This window comes from Trachinotus anak, unplaced genomic scaffold (genome assembly GCF_046630095.1).
Source record: "Trachinotus anak isolate AG129_WGS33_773 ecotype Australia unplaced genomic scaffold, CSIRO_AGI_Tana_v1 ptg000013l, whole genome shotgun sequence".
Taxonomy (NCBI): Eukaryota; Metazoa; Chordata; class Actinopteri; order Carangiformes; family Carangidae; genus Trachinotus; species Trachinotus anak.
The window spans coordinates 19381587-19402317 of record NW_027273864.1 but is presented as its reverse complement, the minus strand read 5'-3'; the positions used below and the strand labels follow the sequence as shown (position 1 = coordinate 19402317).

General features: G+C 41.0%; 1 protein-coding gene across 5 annotated transcripts in view; it reads left to right on the top strand.

Moving 5' to 3' along the window:
* Window positions 1–20731, top strand: part of pparg (peroxisome proliferator-activated receptor gamma) — a 35862-nt gene that overhangs the window by 6147 nt on the left and 8984 nt on the right. For 2 of the 5 annotated variants that reach the window (XM_071493721.1, XM_071493718.1), the window contains exons 2-4: window positions 10998–11291; window positions 11655–11821; window positions 15667–15805. In XM_071493721.1, coding sequence (XP_071349822.1) covers window positions 11000–11291; window positions 11655–11821; window positions 15667–15805 — 598 coding nt within the window. In that variant the 5' untranslated portion in view covers window positions 10998–10999. Of the gene's footprint in view, window positions 1–4873; window positions 4981–10994; window positions 11292–11654; window positions 11822–15666; window positions 15806–20731 lie in introns of those variants that run through there. The other 3 variants (XM_071493720.1, XM_071493717.1, XM_071493722.1) reach the window with 2 other exon arrangements.

The following is a 20731-nucleotide window of genomic DNA, read 5'->3' as shown; positions in this document are numbered from 1 at the left end:
ACACAGTTTCATGATGAACTGAAAATATTTTACTATTTAAAAAGGCTAAAACCTTATTTCAGTGTAGAGCAGTGTGCAGAGCATTGATTCACTCAGCCCCTCCCTTCTCTCAGCTCTCTCTCTGTTGTTCTCCCTCTCTTATGAACACATTGACAGCGGACCCGTCTGTCACAGTCAGACTGGCTAGAAACAACAATGCTTATGTGTTTATTTGCATATGGAGCGGGGAAGTGAGATCCGATCACAAGTGGTCACTCGAGACACGTGTGGAGACGCTTTCTAATGCCAGGTGTGAACTGATGAACTTAGAGCTGTCCGATCGGATCCCTGAAGAGCCAGAAATGCCGTGTTAATGTCAGGTCTGAGCAGGGCTTTAGTGTTATGAGTAGGCTAGCGAAAAATGTAAGATCAGACTCTGGTTTCATTGTAAATGTGTTAGCTAATGAGCTACTTGAATAAGCAAGACAGAGGTTTGGTTTTTTCTTTGTTATTGTTTGTATTTTCACAATCTATGTCTCACGTTCATGGATAGAAGAGAAGAGGCTTTTAAGATGAGGACTCACCATTGTGTTTGGTAAACATCATGTGAATGAGGCAACAAACTAATGTAGTTAATGATATGCTCATTCATGACCTTGGACGTACCAAGATAGTTACTACTACAGGTACTAAGCTAGTTACCCAGACATTGTAACGTTTGACAGGCCTGCTGTGCTTTGTTAATGTCGCTAATCTCTGATTGGACAATCAGTGCTCAGGTGAAGGGGTCAGTGAACGGTGAGTTGTCAAGCCAACTCTGACACTTATTTTGCTCATTTCCCTGAACCTTCCTTTATCGTAGACAATTCTAGATCCGTTTCTTCCACGCACACCTTTCCCAGCGTACGTATTTCCAGTCCGTTCTGTGAATGAGATTCACGTCATGTGTTGTTTTTGTTATTGTCCAGCCAAACTGTAGCTAAAGGCAGCACACTCCCGTCTTTTCCTCTCCACTTTGAGGAACAGGGCATGACCCTTCCCCACATTGTACCTCTCCCTCTTCCTATTGCATAGCCCTCCTCTCACTCCCCGTCTCTGTCAAAACACAAGTTGAGCTCTAAATCTTGTCCGCTGTGATTTCTCGCATGAGTCGAGATGACATTAATGTAAAGCGATCACGAGCCTACGTGACGTCATCATAAATTATTGTATTGATGGAATCTGTCGCCTCAGACTCTGCCTTTCCCATCCTCATCCTCTTTCTTCACCCTTTCTAACCCGTGTTTCAGGCTCAGAGGTGTGTGTGGGACGGGGTATGCAAGTGTGTGAGACAAAGATAGATAGAGTTTGACTTTGTTCTCTTGTCATAAACTGAAGGAGTGCCCTGAACTACCCTTTGCTTATGCTGTGCACACATGTGTCCTCATACATATGTCTTTCAGTGTGACAACAAAGCACATACATGTCTTTGTATGTGCTGTGTCTGTGTGTGTGTGTGTGTGTGTGTGTGTGTGTGTGTGAGGCCTTGACAGCATCCACCACTCCTTCCCCTTATCCAGCAAGGAAGCTCTTGAAGCTCAAGGGACTCATCAACCATAAACTCATAACTATTTAAAGGAATTAGGTGAAAGTTCATGTCCTTAGACTTAGATTATTAGATTGTGAAAACTGCAGATTCCCAGATAGCAGCATATGGAGCAGACACACAGATAGAGTTGATGCTCTCTCTCCCACACTCTCTTTTTCCATACGTTTACTGATCCTTTTGTGCGTGCGTGTATAGCTTTGCCTATATCTCAGGTTAGTCTTTACCTTCCAGGTTGCTTCCATGCCCTCGCATGTGAAAACAGCGTCATTTGTGTGCCTTTGTTTGCATGAAAGGGTCCGACATCTTTCTTTACAATCCCCCAGAGTGTTGTTCAGCGGCCACTTCAGTCACCCTGTCGTCCTGTGATACAAGGCCCGCCTCACGTCCCAGTAACATTATGATTCTGAGAGCAATGTAGAACACATCCTGAACATCAATGTGTGTGTATACAGGTGTGTGTGAACCTGGCAAGCCCATTCCTCTTAGAATCACAATGGATAGTTATATTTTTAGACAATGACCGAAAGGCGGATTGACTGATTGAAGAGTTAGATTAGCTCGTTTTGTTTGAAAATGTTTGCAGCCATGTGAGCATGTTAATAAAGTTGTTGAGCTGAGTATAGATATGACTTGACTCGTGATATAACCGCGGATCTTTCCAGCCAAGATCAGTCATCAGAGTTGGAGAGAAATGCAGCCAGAGAGTCATGATGACCCCATGTTGACCTTGCAGTGTTATATATAGTTAATTTATTTCAGCAGGTTTAGCACAGAGCCACCACTCAGTTCAGAGGAATAGTGCAACATTTTGGGTAATACACTTATTTGCTTTCTGGCAAAGAGTTAGATAAGAAGATCAATACCATTCTCTTGCTTGTCCACCAACAACTGAGCTGGTGCCATAACTCCCCATCAATCCATAACTGATCATTTTTACATTTCTCTTTGTATTTGAAATAAACAAATGAGATACAACAGGTTAACTGCTGAGCTTTAGAGGAGCTGGAAGGTGTATTTTCCCACCTCGGACGTGGCGAGGAAAGCTGTTTCCCCCTGTTTCCAGTTCTTATACTAAGCTATAAGATAGTTGCCTCCTGGCTGTAGCTCTGTAGCTAAAGCATATTCTCATCTAATTCTCAGCAAAAAAAAAAAAAAAAAAAAATGTGAAAAGGCATATTTCCTGAAATGTTGGACTACTCCTTTCGGTTCACCTAATACATGTTTTGGTTGTGTTGTTTCTGCTGGTGCAGCCTCGTGGTGACAACTGTCAGAGGGCAAACAATAAGCAGCCACCAACCACAGTGCCTGCCGCTTTTTATGCATCTTACAGCGCAAACACACAGTTCAGCTCAAGTTAGTGAAGCTCAGCTTGGACCCATCAGAGGTGAAGTCTTTGTGAAGACGCATACGTCTTGTGTTTACAACTGGGTGTGCAAGTGCGTTTTTGTTCACTTTGACTTACTGAAAACCAGTTGTTGGCACTCAACACTGACATTAGTCACAGGATGTTGTGTTGGAGTCCCACTCATTTTAAAGTGAAGTCTATAATTGATTCTCTTTGGTGCATGATTATTTTCAGCACATGCAACATAACACAAAAATGCACAACACAGTGAACGGAAACACAAAAAACTAAGCTCTTGGTGGATGGAAAAACAAGCGATCTGATGAGTCATTTTTCACATTTTTTCCCCACAACTGAGGTTTTTCAGATTCAACTTGCACCTGAGGTCTATGCCTCCAACCTACAGCACCGTGGCTTCTCCAGACTGGTAAACGCAGTGGTAGATCTGTCACGGTGTGGGCAGCCACCTTGTGCACAGCTCTGCATTGCCTTTAAATGGTGCAGATGTTACTCCCAAAACTGTTCAGTGCGGATGAAATTCAGTGTCATGAACATGAGGATAACATATCGGCTAGCTAGCAGTCACCTCGGTTTTGTTTGTTTGTTTTGATCTTTCAAAGAAGTGAGACTTTCCTTCATGGGGGACACACAGTCTCATATTCTCTCTGTTTGGCTCTACATCGTTAGAAGGATCAGTTGTTTTCGCGGTGACAGTAGAGTTCAATCTACTGTCAAGCTAATGTGAGACCTACCTGTCCAACCTTGACCTTTTCTGCCCAAACAGCACAGTTGAGAGTGAATGATTGATGGTGGCAGACAAGCTGAGGCTCTCAGTCTGCCCGACTCCCCTGTCTCATTTCCTTCATTTCAGGATCAATTTTGTCACGTACATTTTGCTTTGTCAATTTTTGTGCATCCCTGCGTAGTCACGTAACTTATTTAGAAGTTCAAATGAAGGCAGAAATTTCCCGTCGTCACGGTCAATAAGAAGAAACCACTTCTCTCTTGTTTGTCCTGGGAATGTGTGCGAGCGTCACTGCGTATTTTTCCTAACACAACTTGAAGACATTTATAGTTGCTCTACAGGATACTGCTTTATGCAGAATTCTTTGATCATCTGGCAGCTTACGGCCTGAACTGTGCTGCCTCAGTTTATTTATTTGTTTGCTTTGATTTTGAGAGGGCAACACATATTGATCAATATCAGTGTAAATGTGTCAGCAATTTTTCGGCTGCTGTCCCCCAGCTCTGTTAGTAACAGTGAAACATACCTTACACTAGAATGTAGTGTCAAGGTAAAACAGACAAAAAAACAAAACAAAACGGCATTCACATTATGATTAAAAATTGTAACCATTTAGTTTTTTAAAAATAAAATCAGAGAACAGTTGTGTTGGTATTGCATAAGGAGGCAGAAGTGAGTGCGTCACTGCTGTCACACACTGAGTGACTGTGCGAAGGAAGAGAAGTGCAACCAGAGAGGCATGATGAGGTCGCCTGTCAGAGTGAAGCAACAGGAAATCATCTGCATCTGATGTCTACCACCTAACACACACACACACACATACGCGCACACACATACACGCACACACATACACACACTCCAGCACACACACTGACAAACATGTACAAGAAACTTGTTTAGACACAGGGGCACACATACACCAGTTTATACTATACAATTACTCAGAGCCATTACAAAATGAGGTATGAAAGAGACCCACAATTGAGCACGCGCACACACACACACACACACACACACACACACACACACTCACACAGGCACAGACACACATGCTCACAAACACGGACCACATGATAGTTAGCTGTCTGAACTTCTGCTGAGCCCAGACTCTGTTAGAAAGAGAAAATGTGTGTGTAGTTCCCTTTCTATGGGTCATCACTTCCTGAGGAAAAGCATGACCACACACACACACACACACACATGCACACACACACACACAGACACACACACGCACACACACACTCACCAGTCTCCTCACTGCCACTGTCACTTAGTTGCAGGTCAGTGAGCTGACACCAAAAGCTTGGAAACAGGAGAAAAAGGGTGAGTGGACCCTATGTGTGTGTGTGTGTGTGTGTGTGTGTGTGTGTCGCTGTCAATCAGTTTGTTATGTTGAATCAGTGTGTGTCAGCGGTGGATAGGTACGATGAAGCAAAGATCGGTCTACTGTTAGATCTGATTAGGAGCTTGAGGCTGGCAGATAGCTGCAGTGAAGACGTGTGTATATTTCCACTTTTAGTCATTTAGGTGCAGACTTCAGTGCTTATCAGAGAGATACTGCAGGTCAACCAGTCTTATTTGGTGTGCAGTATGGCCTCTCTCAGACAGTCAATCTCCTCATAAGCTTGCTTAGGTTTGTGTGCAAGACTAATGTTGTCATATTTTGTGGCAGCAGAAAAGCCTTTAGTTAGGGTTAGATTTTCTCTCTATTTTCTCTCAGTCAAATGAGCAAAAAATTATTAGTAACTAGGTCATGTGAGGCAGCTCCATATTCTCCATATTTAGACTGTCAGTCTTTTACTTTGTGTTCTTGCACAAACCATGTGCGCTTTTGAAAAATAAAAACACAAGGTTTGAGTTTGAGATACTTTAGGATTAAAACTCTCCTCATCTTTATAATGATTCACACCTCTGTGTGTATGTCTGTAAAATTCAGAGAAGAGTGTGCTAATCACATTTTCTCCACCTCAGTGTAACCTCAGGTTGACCTGATCCTGCTCTACTTTACAATCTTTGGAAGTTAATACACAAAAATTAGATAATAATCAAATAGAAATCAGAGACAGGTTGTCTGGGTGCTGTTTTACTCAGAGCTGTGCCAAGCAGACAGAGATTGTGGTTTGCAACCTCCCACTTTGCCAAGCTTTGAAGTTTCATGAGTAAATTCAGTACCAACCAAGCAAGTGGGTTTTCAGACGCGGAGAGACTCTCGTTTCTGTCGAGAGGACAGTCCAGACCTCTGGCTGACACTTCGGGTGCACTGAGTTTTCCATTACTCTCCTGTTTGATCGTTTAGGTGCAGACGGGGAAGGCCCGTACAGGTAATTCTGCCCATAGTGGCTTCACACCACCACAGTGCCAGTTTCCTGAAGAGTGAAGGAGGATGATAACTTTTTTTTTTTTTTTTTTTTTTTTTTTTAGCATTTACACTGCGTGCAGCTTTGTACACCCTGCTGCTCTTGAGCTGAACGCCTGCACCCCCCCCCCCCCCCCTCCCCCCGATCACTTTTAATACATTCAAAAATAAACCACAGCATTATCACAACAAGTGATCCAGCGCAGGACTAAGCAGGCAAAAATCAAGCACGTTTTATCTTTTCAGAGAAATTGTGGGGGACTGTGAGGCAGACGTGCAGGCGGGCATATCTTTGTTTTAGTCACTGACACTGAACCACATGCTGTTTTACATGAAGAGGTCAGGAAGTCACAGAGCTCTGAGCACTAACTCACTCTCTGTCTGTGTGTGTGTGTGTGTGTGTGTGTGTGTGTGTGTCACGCATACACATTCATATACACGGGACAACTGTGATCATACAGATGGCTTACTGTGCAAAACAAAAAAGAAAAAGAAAACCGTGCCTTCCCCTGAAGAGAAATACTCTGCAACATGTCATTTTGTCTTCAGGATGTCATAAATGCAATAGCAAGAAAGTTTGTCTTGTCACCCTGAGCTAAAGTCAACAGGGCGCTTATTTATGTTTGTCTGTTTACAATTTCCTTCACCTAGAATGAACGTATGAACAACCTACTGTATTAAAAAAAAAAATTATGTTGTTTTCCTTTTTTGTGCACTGGATCCAAATTTTAGAGTTTCAGCACAAGAAATACAAATATTAAAATACATTTCCCACAGTGCTTCTGATCTAGTGATTGTCTGCTTTGCCATCAGTGGTGTAGTTCTCACCCTCAGAGAGCGAGCAGTTTTTATTCACACAGAGAAGATAAGAGCGTTGAAGCCTTTGAATGCAGCAGGACAGGTTCTGCCTTTTGTCTCTCACATTGCTAAATAGACCAGACCAGCTTCCATGTTGCAGTCTGTCGTGTCCTACATTACACCTCACTTTGTGCGTTTTTCTTTGCCTGACTCTTAAATGACTCCTGCTGTGTAGGAGTGTAAGAGAAGAAGTGATGACAGCACTGGATATTTTCTGACTGCAGCGTTTATTCATTGTCAGCTTTTTTTTGCATTCGCTCAGTCTATCTTTTGTTGAGCTGTGTTTTTCTTCATAAGCACTTTATGTATACAACCTGACAAAAAAAAAAAAAAAAACGCGTTACAATCGACGAAACTCCACTTTGAAAGGTACAAAAAAGGATCTCAGCCACTTTCTGTGCAGTAACCTGATCCCAAGCCTTTGCTTCAGTCCATTTTGGACCGAGTCATTGCCGTTGTGAGGAAATATGAATGTTAAAAAACATTTAATTCGTTTTGCAATGTCGTCCCTGAAGGAAAGATTTCACATCTCTTGGTTTCACCTCATTTTCCAGAACTGCTTCTTTCAGGCTGTGAGAACAGAATCATTACCACTCCCAGAGTGAACATTATGGTAATTTTATTTAATAATCCAGCTTCTGTGTCAGCTGGTACTTTTCCCTCATGCTCATTTTGTTTTGTTTTTTTGTTGATGGTTGTTGCGCTTCCTTGTAGCACACAGTTCCAGGTTCATCAGCTTGCCCGACCTGCCTGTCAGTTTGACGTTGGCCCTTTTGTTATTATGTCATGACTGAGGAAATAGATGATAGAAAGTACTCCTACACACTGTACTCTTACCTGGAAGACAAGTTCTCACATGTGGAAATCTGAGAACTGGCAGGAGACACTAGCTAAACTGTCACACACATGCTCTCCTACACACACACGCAGACACACACGCAAACTTTGCAAGCACAATACTCACTGCATAAACCTTAGTAATCATCTGTCACCTTTTATAGTGTCTGACAGGTTGTTTGCCCACACAGCACACAAACATGTTGAATTCTGTAGATTTTGTACTACAGCATCTCCATGGACACTCTCAGCCTACAAACTTGTTTCACCTTGGATTACAACATGATTTAAGTACCGTGGTTTAACTGCCAGGCTGCTGTGGCCTTCCTTGTTTTCTTTGCAAGTGGTGTTGAGCAGAGAGCATGAATTTCCTAAGATAAGGGGTTTTTCTTCAAACCTCTAGAGTGCCGTTTGATTTCTTGAAGTGGTCTGGGGACTCGCTCTCTGTCACCTCTCTCACTTTATCTCCCTCACTCTTCATCTCTGGGGCTCTCTCTCCCACTAGATTTCTGGCTCCATATGATTCGATGCCAACCAGGACACAAGTGGCCCCAGAGCTTTTGTCTATTTTAGGTTCGGATCACCTGGCGAGCAGCCAACAAATGGAAAAATAACCAGGTTTCTCTGGTTATTAATAGTCAGCATTTTCCCCCTCAGCTGCTTCCAAGGCGGTGGAAGCTACTGCCTGTAGGGAAACACACACACACACACACACACACACACACAAACACTTTCTCTCTCCTGTTCTGAAACAATGTCACGGTCGGTGTGAATTTTAAGTGGATCCCCCCGCTGATTTTCGTTGCCACATTCCAAACAAGTAAAAAGGAAACAATGAGTAGTTGAGAAAAGAGGATGTTTGCTCCACGGGGATGTTTTGCCAGATACTTTGGAGCCGTGTCAAGCAATTTTTATACCTGGTGCTACCGTGCCATCTGAGTATCGCTATTTTAGTTCTGTCCTGTTACATAATTCATCGCATTCTTTGTTACCAAATCAAGCACTCGAGGTTGATTAAAGGAGGTTTATTTTGAGATTCAGTCTTGGTTACAAAAGGTTGTTTGGCAGGCCATGTAGTTCAGTACACAGACCTTTTATTCTATTGATTATTTATAAACTGGTTTGTCTTTTGCTTTTCATACTTTCTTTAGTTTAAATCAGGGGCAGAATTCAAGCATGGCTTCCTTCCTCTTAAAAAAAAAAAAAAGCGTGGGAAAACTAAGCAGTTTCCAGCATTGATATATATATATGTATATATATATATATATATATATATATATATATATATTATGTCAACTTATTTTTAACATGTCACTGTGTTACACTGTGCCATTTATTCTTGGCCCTAGTTTCTTAAAAATATTTCACTATTTCTCGTCGTACATTGAAAGAACTTCAGGAATCATGTGAGGTCTGAAGTTAAGAAAAAACACTTTAACAATTAAATACGTCCTAAATAACAAAAATATTCTGCTAATTGCTGCATCACCAAACAACTCTGTACAAACTTAGCCCTGATTGTACTGTATAGCTTTGTATGTGGTTGGCTTTCATTTGGCCTGAAGTAACCTCTGATGACTGGACTTTGACCATCTCGACTGACTTCCCTCCTCCAATGACTGACCATCTGAGTTAGATATTGAAATGACTGATGAGCCTCAATTCATTTTTATCAACACAGAGCCGAATATCTAGAGTGAACAGTGTGGTAGAAATTTGCTTTCAAGACTTAATGACTGTTGATTAACCTCATTTTCAGTACATGATTCAGGTCAATATATTATTTTTTTCTGCAGGTAACTTTATCTGCAGGGTTTTCTGCAGGAGTTAATTAAAGGGTAACATTGATGATGTGCTATATTTTTCTCAGTGTCAGCAAATCCCATGAAAAGATGAAATCCAAAAATGTATCCGACCAACCAATATTGTCTGTGTTGTCAGGAGCTGATAGAGCCTATTCCATAGGTGTTCAAAAAAAGACATCAGAGCCACACCACTGCACTGGCTTCGTTACAGTGTACATGGACAGGTTATTTAAAGTCAATCTCATATACATCGTCCTGCTGCTGTAAATACTTGGTAGAGCACTAAATTCCCGCTAAAAATAGTCCCCAACTAGGAGGGCACTCTGTGTGTCAAACAACATACACCAGACTTTAGAGAAATAAAATCAAATTCAGAGTAAATGATCTGGATCTGCCCCAAAATTGAATGGGTTCTTCCTTGACCTGTGCCCCATCACTCCACCTGGTTCAGTACAAATCAGTTCAGTACTTTTTATGTAATCCTGCTCACATACAAACAGACCAAGAGACACGGGAAACATTACCTCCTTGGCAGAGGTAACAAATGCACTATTTACGCCAATTTGAGTAATGTTTGCTAAAGACCACAGTGCCCAGGTATTAAGTTGTGCATCCTTTTTTTTATCAATCTATAGATTTCAGCCACAGACAAGGAAGGGAAGGCTGAAAGTACTGGGAGAGAGACAAATGAATTGTAGATTTGTTGTCAATAAGAAAAATATAGAAAAACAGTTTCACACCATAATGATAACCAAATCACAGCTTCTCCAGGAGATAAAAATAAAATCCCTAGGAGTTGAAGGCGGCTTGGGATGGCACAGTGTTACTGCAATTCTCATCGCCAACACAGTGTCACATTTTAGTGTAACACATTGTAGCACCCAGAATGTGCAGGACGTTCTACTCCAAAAGTCAGAATCCTATATCCTTGGCCTCAGACAGACTGAGGCTCAAACCGTCCTGCTGTCTGTGTCCTTTGGCTGGGCAATCACACAGTGAGCCACCCAAACAGCAACAGAGGGAGACGGTGTTTTGAGCAGAAGAGGCATTCTTTACTGCCAGAGTTCGTCCTGTACTCCCCGTGACACAATCTGCCTCCCTGTTTACTAGATAACAGACAGACTGCAGGAATGAGCCAGAGGAGCGAGGGGACTCATCATGGTGTTGGCATGGGAGTGTGTGTATCCAATGTTTATGTTTAAGACTATTTTCAACTGATATATTTAATCATTAACACCACGTACAATGCTGCGTGTGCGCTTGGCTGTGCACATTTTCATTGTTATCTTTCTTTCTCCCTTCCTGTTTTTCTCCTCTTTTTTTATCTCCTCCTCCCTTTCTCTCTCTCAGCCTCTCCAACTTTTCCTCTTCCTCTCCTTCTCTCTGGTTCTTCTAGTGTTGTTTTCTTTTAACAAGGCCACATACGGTCAACAAAGGATATTGCATCCGCTGACTCATCACTGCCTCATCTCTCTCCACAGTAGACATGGTGGACACCCAGCAGCTCCTAGCCTGGCCTGTCGGTTTCAGTCTGAGCGCCGTGGACCTCTCCGAGCTGGACGACAGCTCCCACTCCCTCGACATGAAGCATTTGTCCACATTAGACTACACCTCCATCTCCTCCACCTCCATCCCTTCCTCCCTGTCTCCCCCGATTGTATCCTCCATCTCTTCCGTTGGGGTGGCCTACGACCCCAGTCCACCGCAGAGCGAAGAACACCTGACCAACATGGACTACACAAACATGCACAGCTACAGGGCGGAGCTGAGCACACACAGTAAGTCGGGTCTGTTTGATGGGTTAACCAGAGCCGAAGCACGTAATCTACTTTCTTAGCTGAGTAATCACTTGCAGGAGGTACAGCCTGAGTCATATGCAACTTTTTGCAAGTTCTTGCACTAGAATTTGTTAATGTGAAAACGCTTCAGGCGTATCACATTAAGAGGAGAGCTGGTTAAAATATTGATTTGAACTTGTGCTGAAATCATCAGAATAGTGGTCATAGCCAGTGAGAGACTGTTTGAAGAAACCAGGTTTAACAAACAGGCCATTAAACCTAAAACTGGATGTAAAGTCAGAAAGTTTTAGTTTTCTCCGTCTGCCTGTCTCACCTGCCTGATTATTATCCTTCTTCTATCAGATTCAATCAAACTGGAGCCAGAGTCGCCGCCTCAGTATTCTGACAGTCCTGTGTTCTCCAAGCTCCAGGATGATACGTCGGCGGCATCACTAAACATCGAGTGTCGTGTGTGTGGCGACAAAGCCTCGGGGTTTCACTATGGCGTCCATGCCTGTGAGGGCTGTAAGGTACGACTGAAAGATAGCATGAGTAAAGATGAAACTAAGGCATTTAACCAAATTGGGGAGGGTTGATATGAGCAGTGTTTAAATACCAGATTGCATTAGACTGTAGCTGCAACTAACAATTATTTAAACAATTTCAATTTATCAGCTGGCCTGACTGACGTGATTTTTTTGTTTGTCTAACCAGCAGCTCAAAACCCAAAGATGTTTGATTTACCACCACAAAAGACAAAGTGATGCAGCAAATCCTTACAATTTAGAGGCTGGAAAAATGACTTAGATGATAAAGTCAGTTATCAAAATGGTTGCAGATACATTTTCTGGCAGCTAGTCTTCGAGCTCTGCACTGCACATCACAGTGAGCTGATTGATCTCAGCTTTGTGGATGTTCAAAACTTTAAAACTTAAATTTTTTTCTTACAACAAGCACTTCCAGAGATTTTAGAAACATTCATTATGTCTTAGATAACAATGCACAGCAGTGGGGAATGATTGATGCTGCTTTCAAAAAGTAATGCTCAAGAAAAGAAAAAAAATTGACAGTCATACCACCAAAGAGTCATGCCAGGAAATGGTAATGGGTGTAACAAGTTTGACTGCAAAGTTTTGTTTCTCTGCCAGCCTTCCTTTTTCTGTCACCATGTGTCACTCTGAGGTGAAACATGTCGGTGGAATAAAAACTCTATAATGCATTGGAGAGAATTGTGCTTTTTTTTTTCAACTTTTTGATGTCTGTCACTCTAACCACAAGCCCCATACATTTTCCATCCTGCAAAGGCTCAACAAAGGCTTGTGCTTCTACAGACATAGAGCCAGCCCGTTAAACTCTCTGTCTGTCTATCTCTCTAGAGTATAAATAACTAATAGAGTGCGTGGTGAGGTTTCATACATATTTCCATTTTCTTTGAAATATTGAGACATTATAAGAAGAGGAGCTATAAATTGTGACATTGTCCTAATACGTATGAGACAGATTTTCAGAAACAGCAACAGTTCTACGTATGCATTATTCAGTTTTGTTCCAAGATGTTTCCACCGGTCTGAAATTATTCCAGGAAAAATAGTAAGAAAAGCTGCTATATATGCTCTGTCTCTGAAGTGAAAGAAAAGCCTAATAGAACTTAAAATAAAATATGGTAAATGTTGTCAGATGTGATTAGAATTATTATTATTATTATTAGAATAAAATAAGTTTTCAGACCATCTGAAAACTTGTTCAAACAAGATAGTCTTCTGTTATCTTTAATGCATTAATATCTAGATATTATTATAGATAGAAATAGAAATAACAGATTATCGGAGGATATTTTCTAAATGTCATGAGTTATTTAGGGATATAGTCATTTGTAATACTGGAAAAATCGAAATGTTTAGACTTAAAAACTTCACTTTGTTACCATCAGAGAAAAAAGAAACTTTAAAATGCAAAGTATAAAGATCCACATGAGTGATCATAAAACAGAATTACCTGCACAATTAATTATAATTAGACCTTACCTAAATGATAAGCCTGGTGATATTCTACAGTCTTCTTATTGTCAATAAATCCCATTACATGTCCAATTCCAACAATACATTAATTCTAATAAACTAAGTAAGTAATGTTTTGTGTTTTTTTTAGTCTGATATTATTTATTCCTCTATGCTATAGATATATCTATGCATTGTGCAAAAACTATTACAAACACATACATGAGCCATGGTGCTTTACTAGGTGACATGTTTCTTTATTACAATGAACGTGGACCATCTAGTTTATTTTGAGTTGGTGGTGCATTAGTCTGAGTCATCTGATGTAGACTGTGGGTCTAAACCAGCCTGTCAGCTTTGCTGTCACTTGTATTCTCCTCTCCTCTGCTATCTGCTTTTTACCATTTCCAAAATCCCCTCGCTACAGGAAACAACAATAACCTCTGAGCTAGAAACTACATGATGAAAATGGCAAGTTTTGACGAAAATTTGAATCGTACAATCACACAGTCGAAAAACGTCTTCTACTGTTTTTGTGGCGCTTTCTTTGCGGGGAAGCGGCCATTTCGATGCAAATGTTCCACAATAACAAGTTCCCCCTGACACTATTTTGCAGGGGCACCGTCACTGCATCCTGGGCGTAGAGCTGCCCACATTGTGATTGGTTTAAAGAAATACAAACAAGCCAGAGCATTTATTACCCAGTAGCAGAATCATAATTCTTGCAGGCAAATCGGCCGCATAATATAGTTCTCAACAAATACACTGCTTACACCTGTCTGAGTGACAGTTTCTTAAAACTACAGTTCCCAGATGCTTTAGGAAAGTTTTGCATTTTTAAAAAATTATCAAAACACATGTCAGAAAGTGAATAACGAACACATTGTTGGTTTTGGACTTTTCATGAGATTTGTTGGCATTTTCTTTTCTTAGAGATGGCCACTTCTGTTGTCTGTATGTTGACTCAGTTGTACAATCAACTTTGAGGCTTTATATTCTGGTAGTGTTGTACAAGACTGTTTTATATTGAAATGTATTTTTAATATTATTTGACCTTATCTGCACAGTGGCGCAACAAACATATAGAAACAAACGATTTACAGTGTATTTCAGCCGAATACAACACGACCACTAACTACAGCCTTCAACATGACCATAGAGTGGAATCAGCACCTCTCTGACACTGTCATGGCTGTTGGGTTGGATGCATTACAATGTGCAGAGGTTTCTGTTTTTCTGTCCACTTAGTCTACATCATACTGTACCTTCAGAGGCTGAATGAAGCTAAGGTACAGTAGTCATTGTTCTGCTAAAGTCTCGGGGGAGACTCACCAGAAGAGGGGGTCAGCCAAGCAGGCAAACACTTAATTGTTTCAAAACAGAAACCATTCTTTATTGAGGTGGAGTCCTGACCCCCTTTAACTTCCTCCTTCTTTAAATAACCTATGATTAAAAAAGGAGCATCTGTGGATTGTAGGAATGCAGATGCCAAACGCACCAAGCCTCCAGCCACCTGTGTCCAGATGTGGATTTTTTCATACTTTGACTAAAGCTCAAATACAATTATCCTATTAGAACCACCGCCCCTCCCTGCTCTCTTTTTCTGTCCCATTCAATTCTTTCTCTTTTTTTCCATTAGCTTCCTTAGTCATCTTAGACAAATACCACAGCCATCAACAAACCTGCGTGACTGTGTGTAGGAGTGAGTGTTTGCGTGTTTGACCATGGCTGCGGACTTAATAGCTGAGATAAGCACAAGTCTTATGGCTCCTTTGGTCCTAAGGTTGAAAACATCAAAGCACAAATCCACCCTAAAATACAGTCTGCTTTTAAATCCAACCGTGGGCAGTATAATCAACTTCCTCACAGATTAGACAGACCCAGGAATCTAATCTGCATCTCTCAGCCAATAGACACTTGTTGCTGCGTCACCAAAAATTCACTTGAAATCAGACGATGATTTTTTTTTTTTTTTTTTTCAGAAAATTTTAAAACTAAAATGATTTTTATGTTTTCAGGAAAAATCGAATTTCTCCTGAACATATTATTGTGATTTATTTTTCTCTGTTTTCTGTAATATCCCATCTTTTCCTCTATAGTGCTGTGTTTATAAGGCACAAACTTTTTTCTTTATGTCAAATCATACTTTTATTGTCTTACTTACCTGTCAACCCAACACAGTCAGTCTACTGAAGAAAATAGTTACATTAGAATAAGTGAGTGTACATTTCCTGCACTGTTGTGGCACAAATCTCTCACCAGTTCTTAGAAAAGGACCGCAATTACTAGAGTGGTGCAAATGTTTGAAAAAAAAAAAAAGACAGATGTCTGCAGTAACAACATCCGCCAATAATTTTCTTGCACTTTCTGTCTCGTAGGGTTTCTTCAGACGCACTATCAGGCTAAAGCTGGTGTACGATCACTGTGATCTTCACTGTCGTATTCACAAGAAGTCCCGCAACAAATGCCAATACTGTCGCTTCCAGAAGTGCCTCAATGTCGGCATGTCACACAACGGTAAGACTGTGATATTGTCATGCACACATCTTAGAAAAATTAGTGTACAATCACAGTATGTATCACATGCTTGATTTATTTGCCACTATGCACACATTCTACATCTAGGTTTTCTCTTGCCCGTTCTTCACATAGGAGTTAACCCTCCATTTACACTCACTATAAATTAGCAGGTGTAGGTAAACAAGACTGATTCTTCTTTGAAATTGTGACCAAGGAAGCGTCTTCTTGTAGACCGGCTCCTCTGCTTCTGATGCCCTCCGAGAACAACACACACAGCTTCACCACACTGTTGCCAGTTTGGTCTTTGAGGTGTGGTGGCAGTGTGTGCAGCAATGTACACCACTGCCTTATATGTTGCCAGTTGCTTCTGTGGTACACAACCTTTGGGTCATGTTTCAGTTCCCAGCGCTTGTGCAAAAAATGTACCTGCAACTCTGACAGCACAATTCAAAGATGAAACCGTGGTCGAAGGGTAACTTTAACCTCTCCTCCCCACCCAAAGCCCTGAATTTCTACCTGGCTTTGTGGCTGTCTATATTGGGCTTCCCAAGGCTCCTTTTGGCAGAATCGAAACAACAATTGACAGCAACTGTGTTCACACTCTGATGAGTGTGAACCAAAAAAAATGTGGCTTAAAACCCCCACAAATATCACACCATGTGCCCTGTCAGCTTTGCTGTCTTTGAAATGCGTGGAAAGTTATGGTTTGCAGTGTTAGTTCCGCAGGGCCACTGCTTATTGTGCACAGTAAGCTTTTACATCAGTGATGTGAATGGACCGGTTTGTGTTGTACGTACAGTGGGGTCCAAAACACGTGAACAGTCATGGTGCCTTCATGGGCCTGTCAGACTTCCAAGTTGAGCATGCCTGAACAATATAAAAAGTGAGTGCATATGACAGATATGGTCAGGATTTTGCAGACCATATCTATTGCTGAAACTTTGTCCACAGTTTATTTGTTATCTGTACACTAATTATCAATGTTGGAAGTGCACCAGTGTCAGCCAAAAGGCCGTTTTTCATCTGTGGGCCTTGGACAAATATTTGAAAATCACCTTAAAAATGCAGTGAGATTAAAATGAAAACAGTTACACAGTACACACATTGTCAATATAACAACTTTGAGGTTTTCAAACACTGCAAAGGTGTGAGGAACTGCCAAAACCTCCCACGCCCAGGCTCGGTTTTCTGCTGCTCCTACTGTTGCTGCTGTTTAGATTTGCAAGCTACCACCTCATAGCAATGATCTGAGGTGACCTCATGTATGACTGGTTACTGCACTAAATACTCTCTGTGCCCTGGTTTGAAGCAAGTGGAGTTACCCACTGAAATACAAGGTGAAAGCTATCAGATGACATCAGAGGTACAACATCTAGAGAAATTGTGTACTGTATTGTAAAATTCTTTCTCCAGTGGAACTCTTCGCCCTCACCCATTACTGTTCCTCTGTAGAATGCCTTGTTTTGTCAGCCTTTGTTGGCCACTGGAGCACATCACCTGGTAAAGCCGTAGCCCTTTTCACATCAAGTACTGACTCCACCTCTGCAGGTGAGTTTCAGCATGGCTCTCATGACTGTGTAGGCGTGCACAGGTTGTGCCTGACTGACATCGCCCTGACTCTCCTGTTAGTTTTGTTGCACCTGTTAGACTGAGGCAGCTTACAGCTTTTGACTCTGATTGAAGGTCTTTGGTGATCTCTGAAAAGTCTCAGTGTATGTTTACACAACGTGAGTCTTAAAGTCATGTCATTTACACACTTCCCACCCTGAAAAAGGCTGCCATTTTACAGTTATGGTAAAGGCTGTGATGTTACAGTCACAGTATATGGAATAAATCCTGACCAGAGCTCCTGTGAACATCGGATCAGCTAGTGTAATATGGTATAATATTGTACATAGTCCAATGGATTAAATTTGTCAGATACTTTAGCCGAAGTCAGTGAGAGATAAAGGAGGTATTTGCAGAGATTAATGCTAGTGTGACTACACCGGAACGCTGTCATCATCCAAGATGAGATAAGCTCGCGTGCGGAGGCAAGAAGCTGGTGGGGTTGTAAATTATACAACTCTTTATCAAACACTTTACTGTCATTACCCTCTATCATTTTGCATGCACCTACTACAGCCAAACAGCATCCCCCCTTCTCTGCTGCTGATATTATTTAGCCATACAGTTATATAAAAAATCTAAATTCTCTGAATGAGAGGTCAATCCCACCCCCCTTTGTCAAATCAACTGGCTGGACCTTGGACATCCTTGTGATGCTGCATCCAGACGCAAATTCTTCTCACCCTGCTCCTCAGTTATAGTAAATGAATGGGGAATGAAATCCAGGGGGACTGCAGCATAAGAATGAAGAACTGAAAGCACCTGTGTGAGACCTGTAGACCCCCTCCACATCTGGTTTAACATGACATCTGTATCTACCACATATCTGCAGTATGTAATAAACTAAATATATTTGTTTTATTGTATGGTGGGCATTTAAAAGTCATCATCATGATCACTGAGAGGTGTAGTGTTGCATGACAGTTTTTCAAGTCACTGTATAGTTGATATTGACACAAAGAATTTGCACACTCAAATATCATGGGGGGCAGTAATTCTAATAAAATACATGGTAAATATAGGGAGACAAGTTCTGGACATAATCCTATTGTACTGTATTGTTGACTGATTCAACGCAGATTTCTGCTTTCATGAGAATATCTGTCACACAGGTGTATGAACATGCGTGTGGCTAATTGGAGTCAGAGTCAGGATACTGTGCCAAGCAGATTTCCTGGCGGTGCTGTTGCTGAGCTGTTAGAATAGATGCATCTTGACTAAAGCCGGGCAGACACGATGCATTTTTTCATTAACCTTGTAAGGATCAATTGACCAGCAGGACATAAGTACTCACACTGAACTCACACTGACAATTCCAGTAAAGTTTATCCAAATAAGTCCTCAACGGTGTTGACAGAAAGAGAGAAAGTCAGTGTGGGGTGACTTTCTGATGCAGACAAAATGGTCTGTCTGTTCTGCAGTGCTCAGTTCAAGTTCAGTTTGATATCACAGCACTTTCAAGACTACAGTTTTAGCCACATGTAGAATAGTACTTCAGGACTATTTATAAGTTCAGTACAGTTTATAACAGATCTTTAGATGGCAGCCATGTGCCAAATTGGACCGTGAGCCACTAAAACTGCAGTCAGTCAGTGAGATATCCAAACAGTCATCACAGAGCCAGACCATTGATCATAAAAGCAATTAATCAGAAGCCGTGCCTCCCCTCAAACTGCATGTCAAATGACTAACAAATTCGGCCCATTACTGAAATTGGTCGGGGGCTGTCAATTCAGGGTGAAAATGAACTGAAGCACTGTCATTCAGCTAAAGATTTTCACCTTTTCTAGTTCATTAAAGTCTTTTTTTTTTTTTCAAACATGGTTGAACTTGAATGTGAGTTCTGTGGATTTGAAGCTCAACAGCACAAACAGTTCTGGCATCTACGATCTGTAGTCTGTTTGTTGCTCCAGTCCTGCCGCTTTATCTCTGTGTTTCTCTCCCTGCCTCCACCTCCCCTCGTATCTCTGCGTTATTTCTGGAGGTACAACCGGTGCTTTGAAAATCTGCTGTGTGTTTTTACTTTATCAATGATTGACATCTTGGAGTACATAGACCTTAACTGATTACTCCAATCTGCTGTGTCACCGCTGTGGGCTCGTTGCCCTGTTCGTGGTATAGGGCCACTTCAGTTTGTATTCATTTGCTTAAGGTGTGCATTCATTGCACGGTCAGCATTACACAATCGCTCTCTAACACACACACGCACGCTACAGTAACGCAGAGCACAGGCTTGAATGGAAAGATAATTAATGACTTTCACTAACAGAAAAAGAAAGTTTAACCATTTCACAACTTAGCATCACATTTCAGGTGGATTAGAACATGTTCACCAAACTCACCATAGGAGCTAGATTATAGTCATACCTTTGTCTGGTGTAATGCAACAGGGATAAATTATTTATAACTTGAGTCATGGAAAATCATTTGGAAAAATAGTACAATAGGTATCCTCTTTCATAAAAAAAAAAAAACTTCTCTAATGTCTAACCTATTTTTATGATCAACAATTCAGAAATATGTCATAAAATAAATCCTACAATAAATATTTCAAAGTCTGGATAAATCTTGTACAAAAAAGATAAAAAACTAATGGAAAAACCTTTGTTGGTTGCATGTATTTGTAAATGCACTGCAACATATTATCAGCAGGAACAGCTGGAAAGGTGAGAGGAGACTTGGTAATGGAGATAGTTTTTCAGGTTTTGCAGTAAGCTGTAAGAACACCAATACATTACACAAAAACATATTATCAAATGCAGATAAATTTTGTAATAGCTTTATGAGACACACCTCATAAAATAACATGAGGAACATGTCTTACGTGTTGTTGCCAGTGGATTTTCCCTTTCAGTGAAAGATGGTTTGATTTGTGTGAGTCATTTATGAATTTGTCTGGGCTCTTTACAGGACAGTGAAGTCTTTTCAAATTTAGAAATATCACATTTCCAGGCACAATGCCGGAAAACTTTCCATTCTACAAAATTTCTGGTGCCAGTATTTCAAAATTATGTTTTAACATGCTGACATCTGGGCAGTTGAAAGGGTTGTTACTAAATGGTGGGATTATGAAAAGACAAGTTCAGAAAAATTAGTCCCTAAAGTATTCTTGAGCAACGGCTAAAAAGACATATTTCACTCATCAGAACTGAATTGTCCCAGATTTTAATGTCAATCATTCTTTAACCTTTTTTCGCTGCTATAATTAGAAATAAGGTGTGTTTGCTCTAGATAGCAGGTCATTTTTTGGACATCAGCTGGTCGATCCGATTCTGCGATGACTGTCCGAATTTTAGAGATGTGTTAAATAGATTG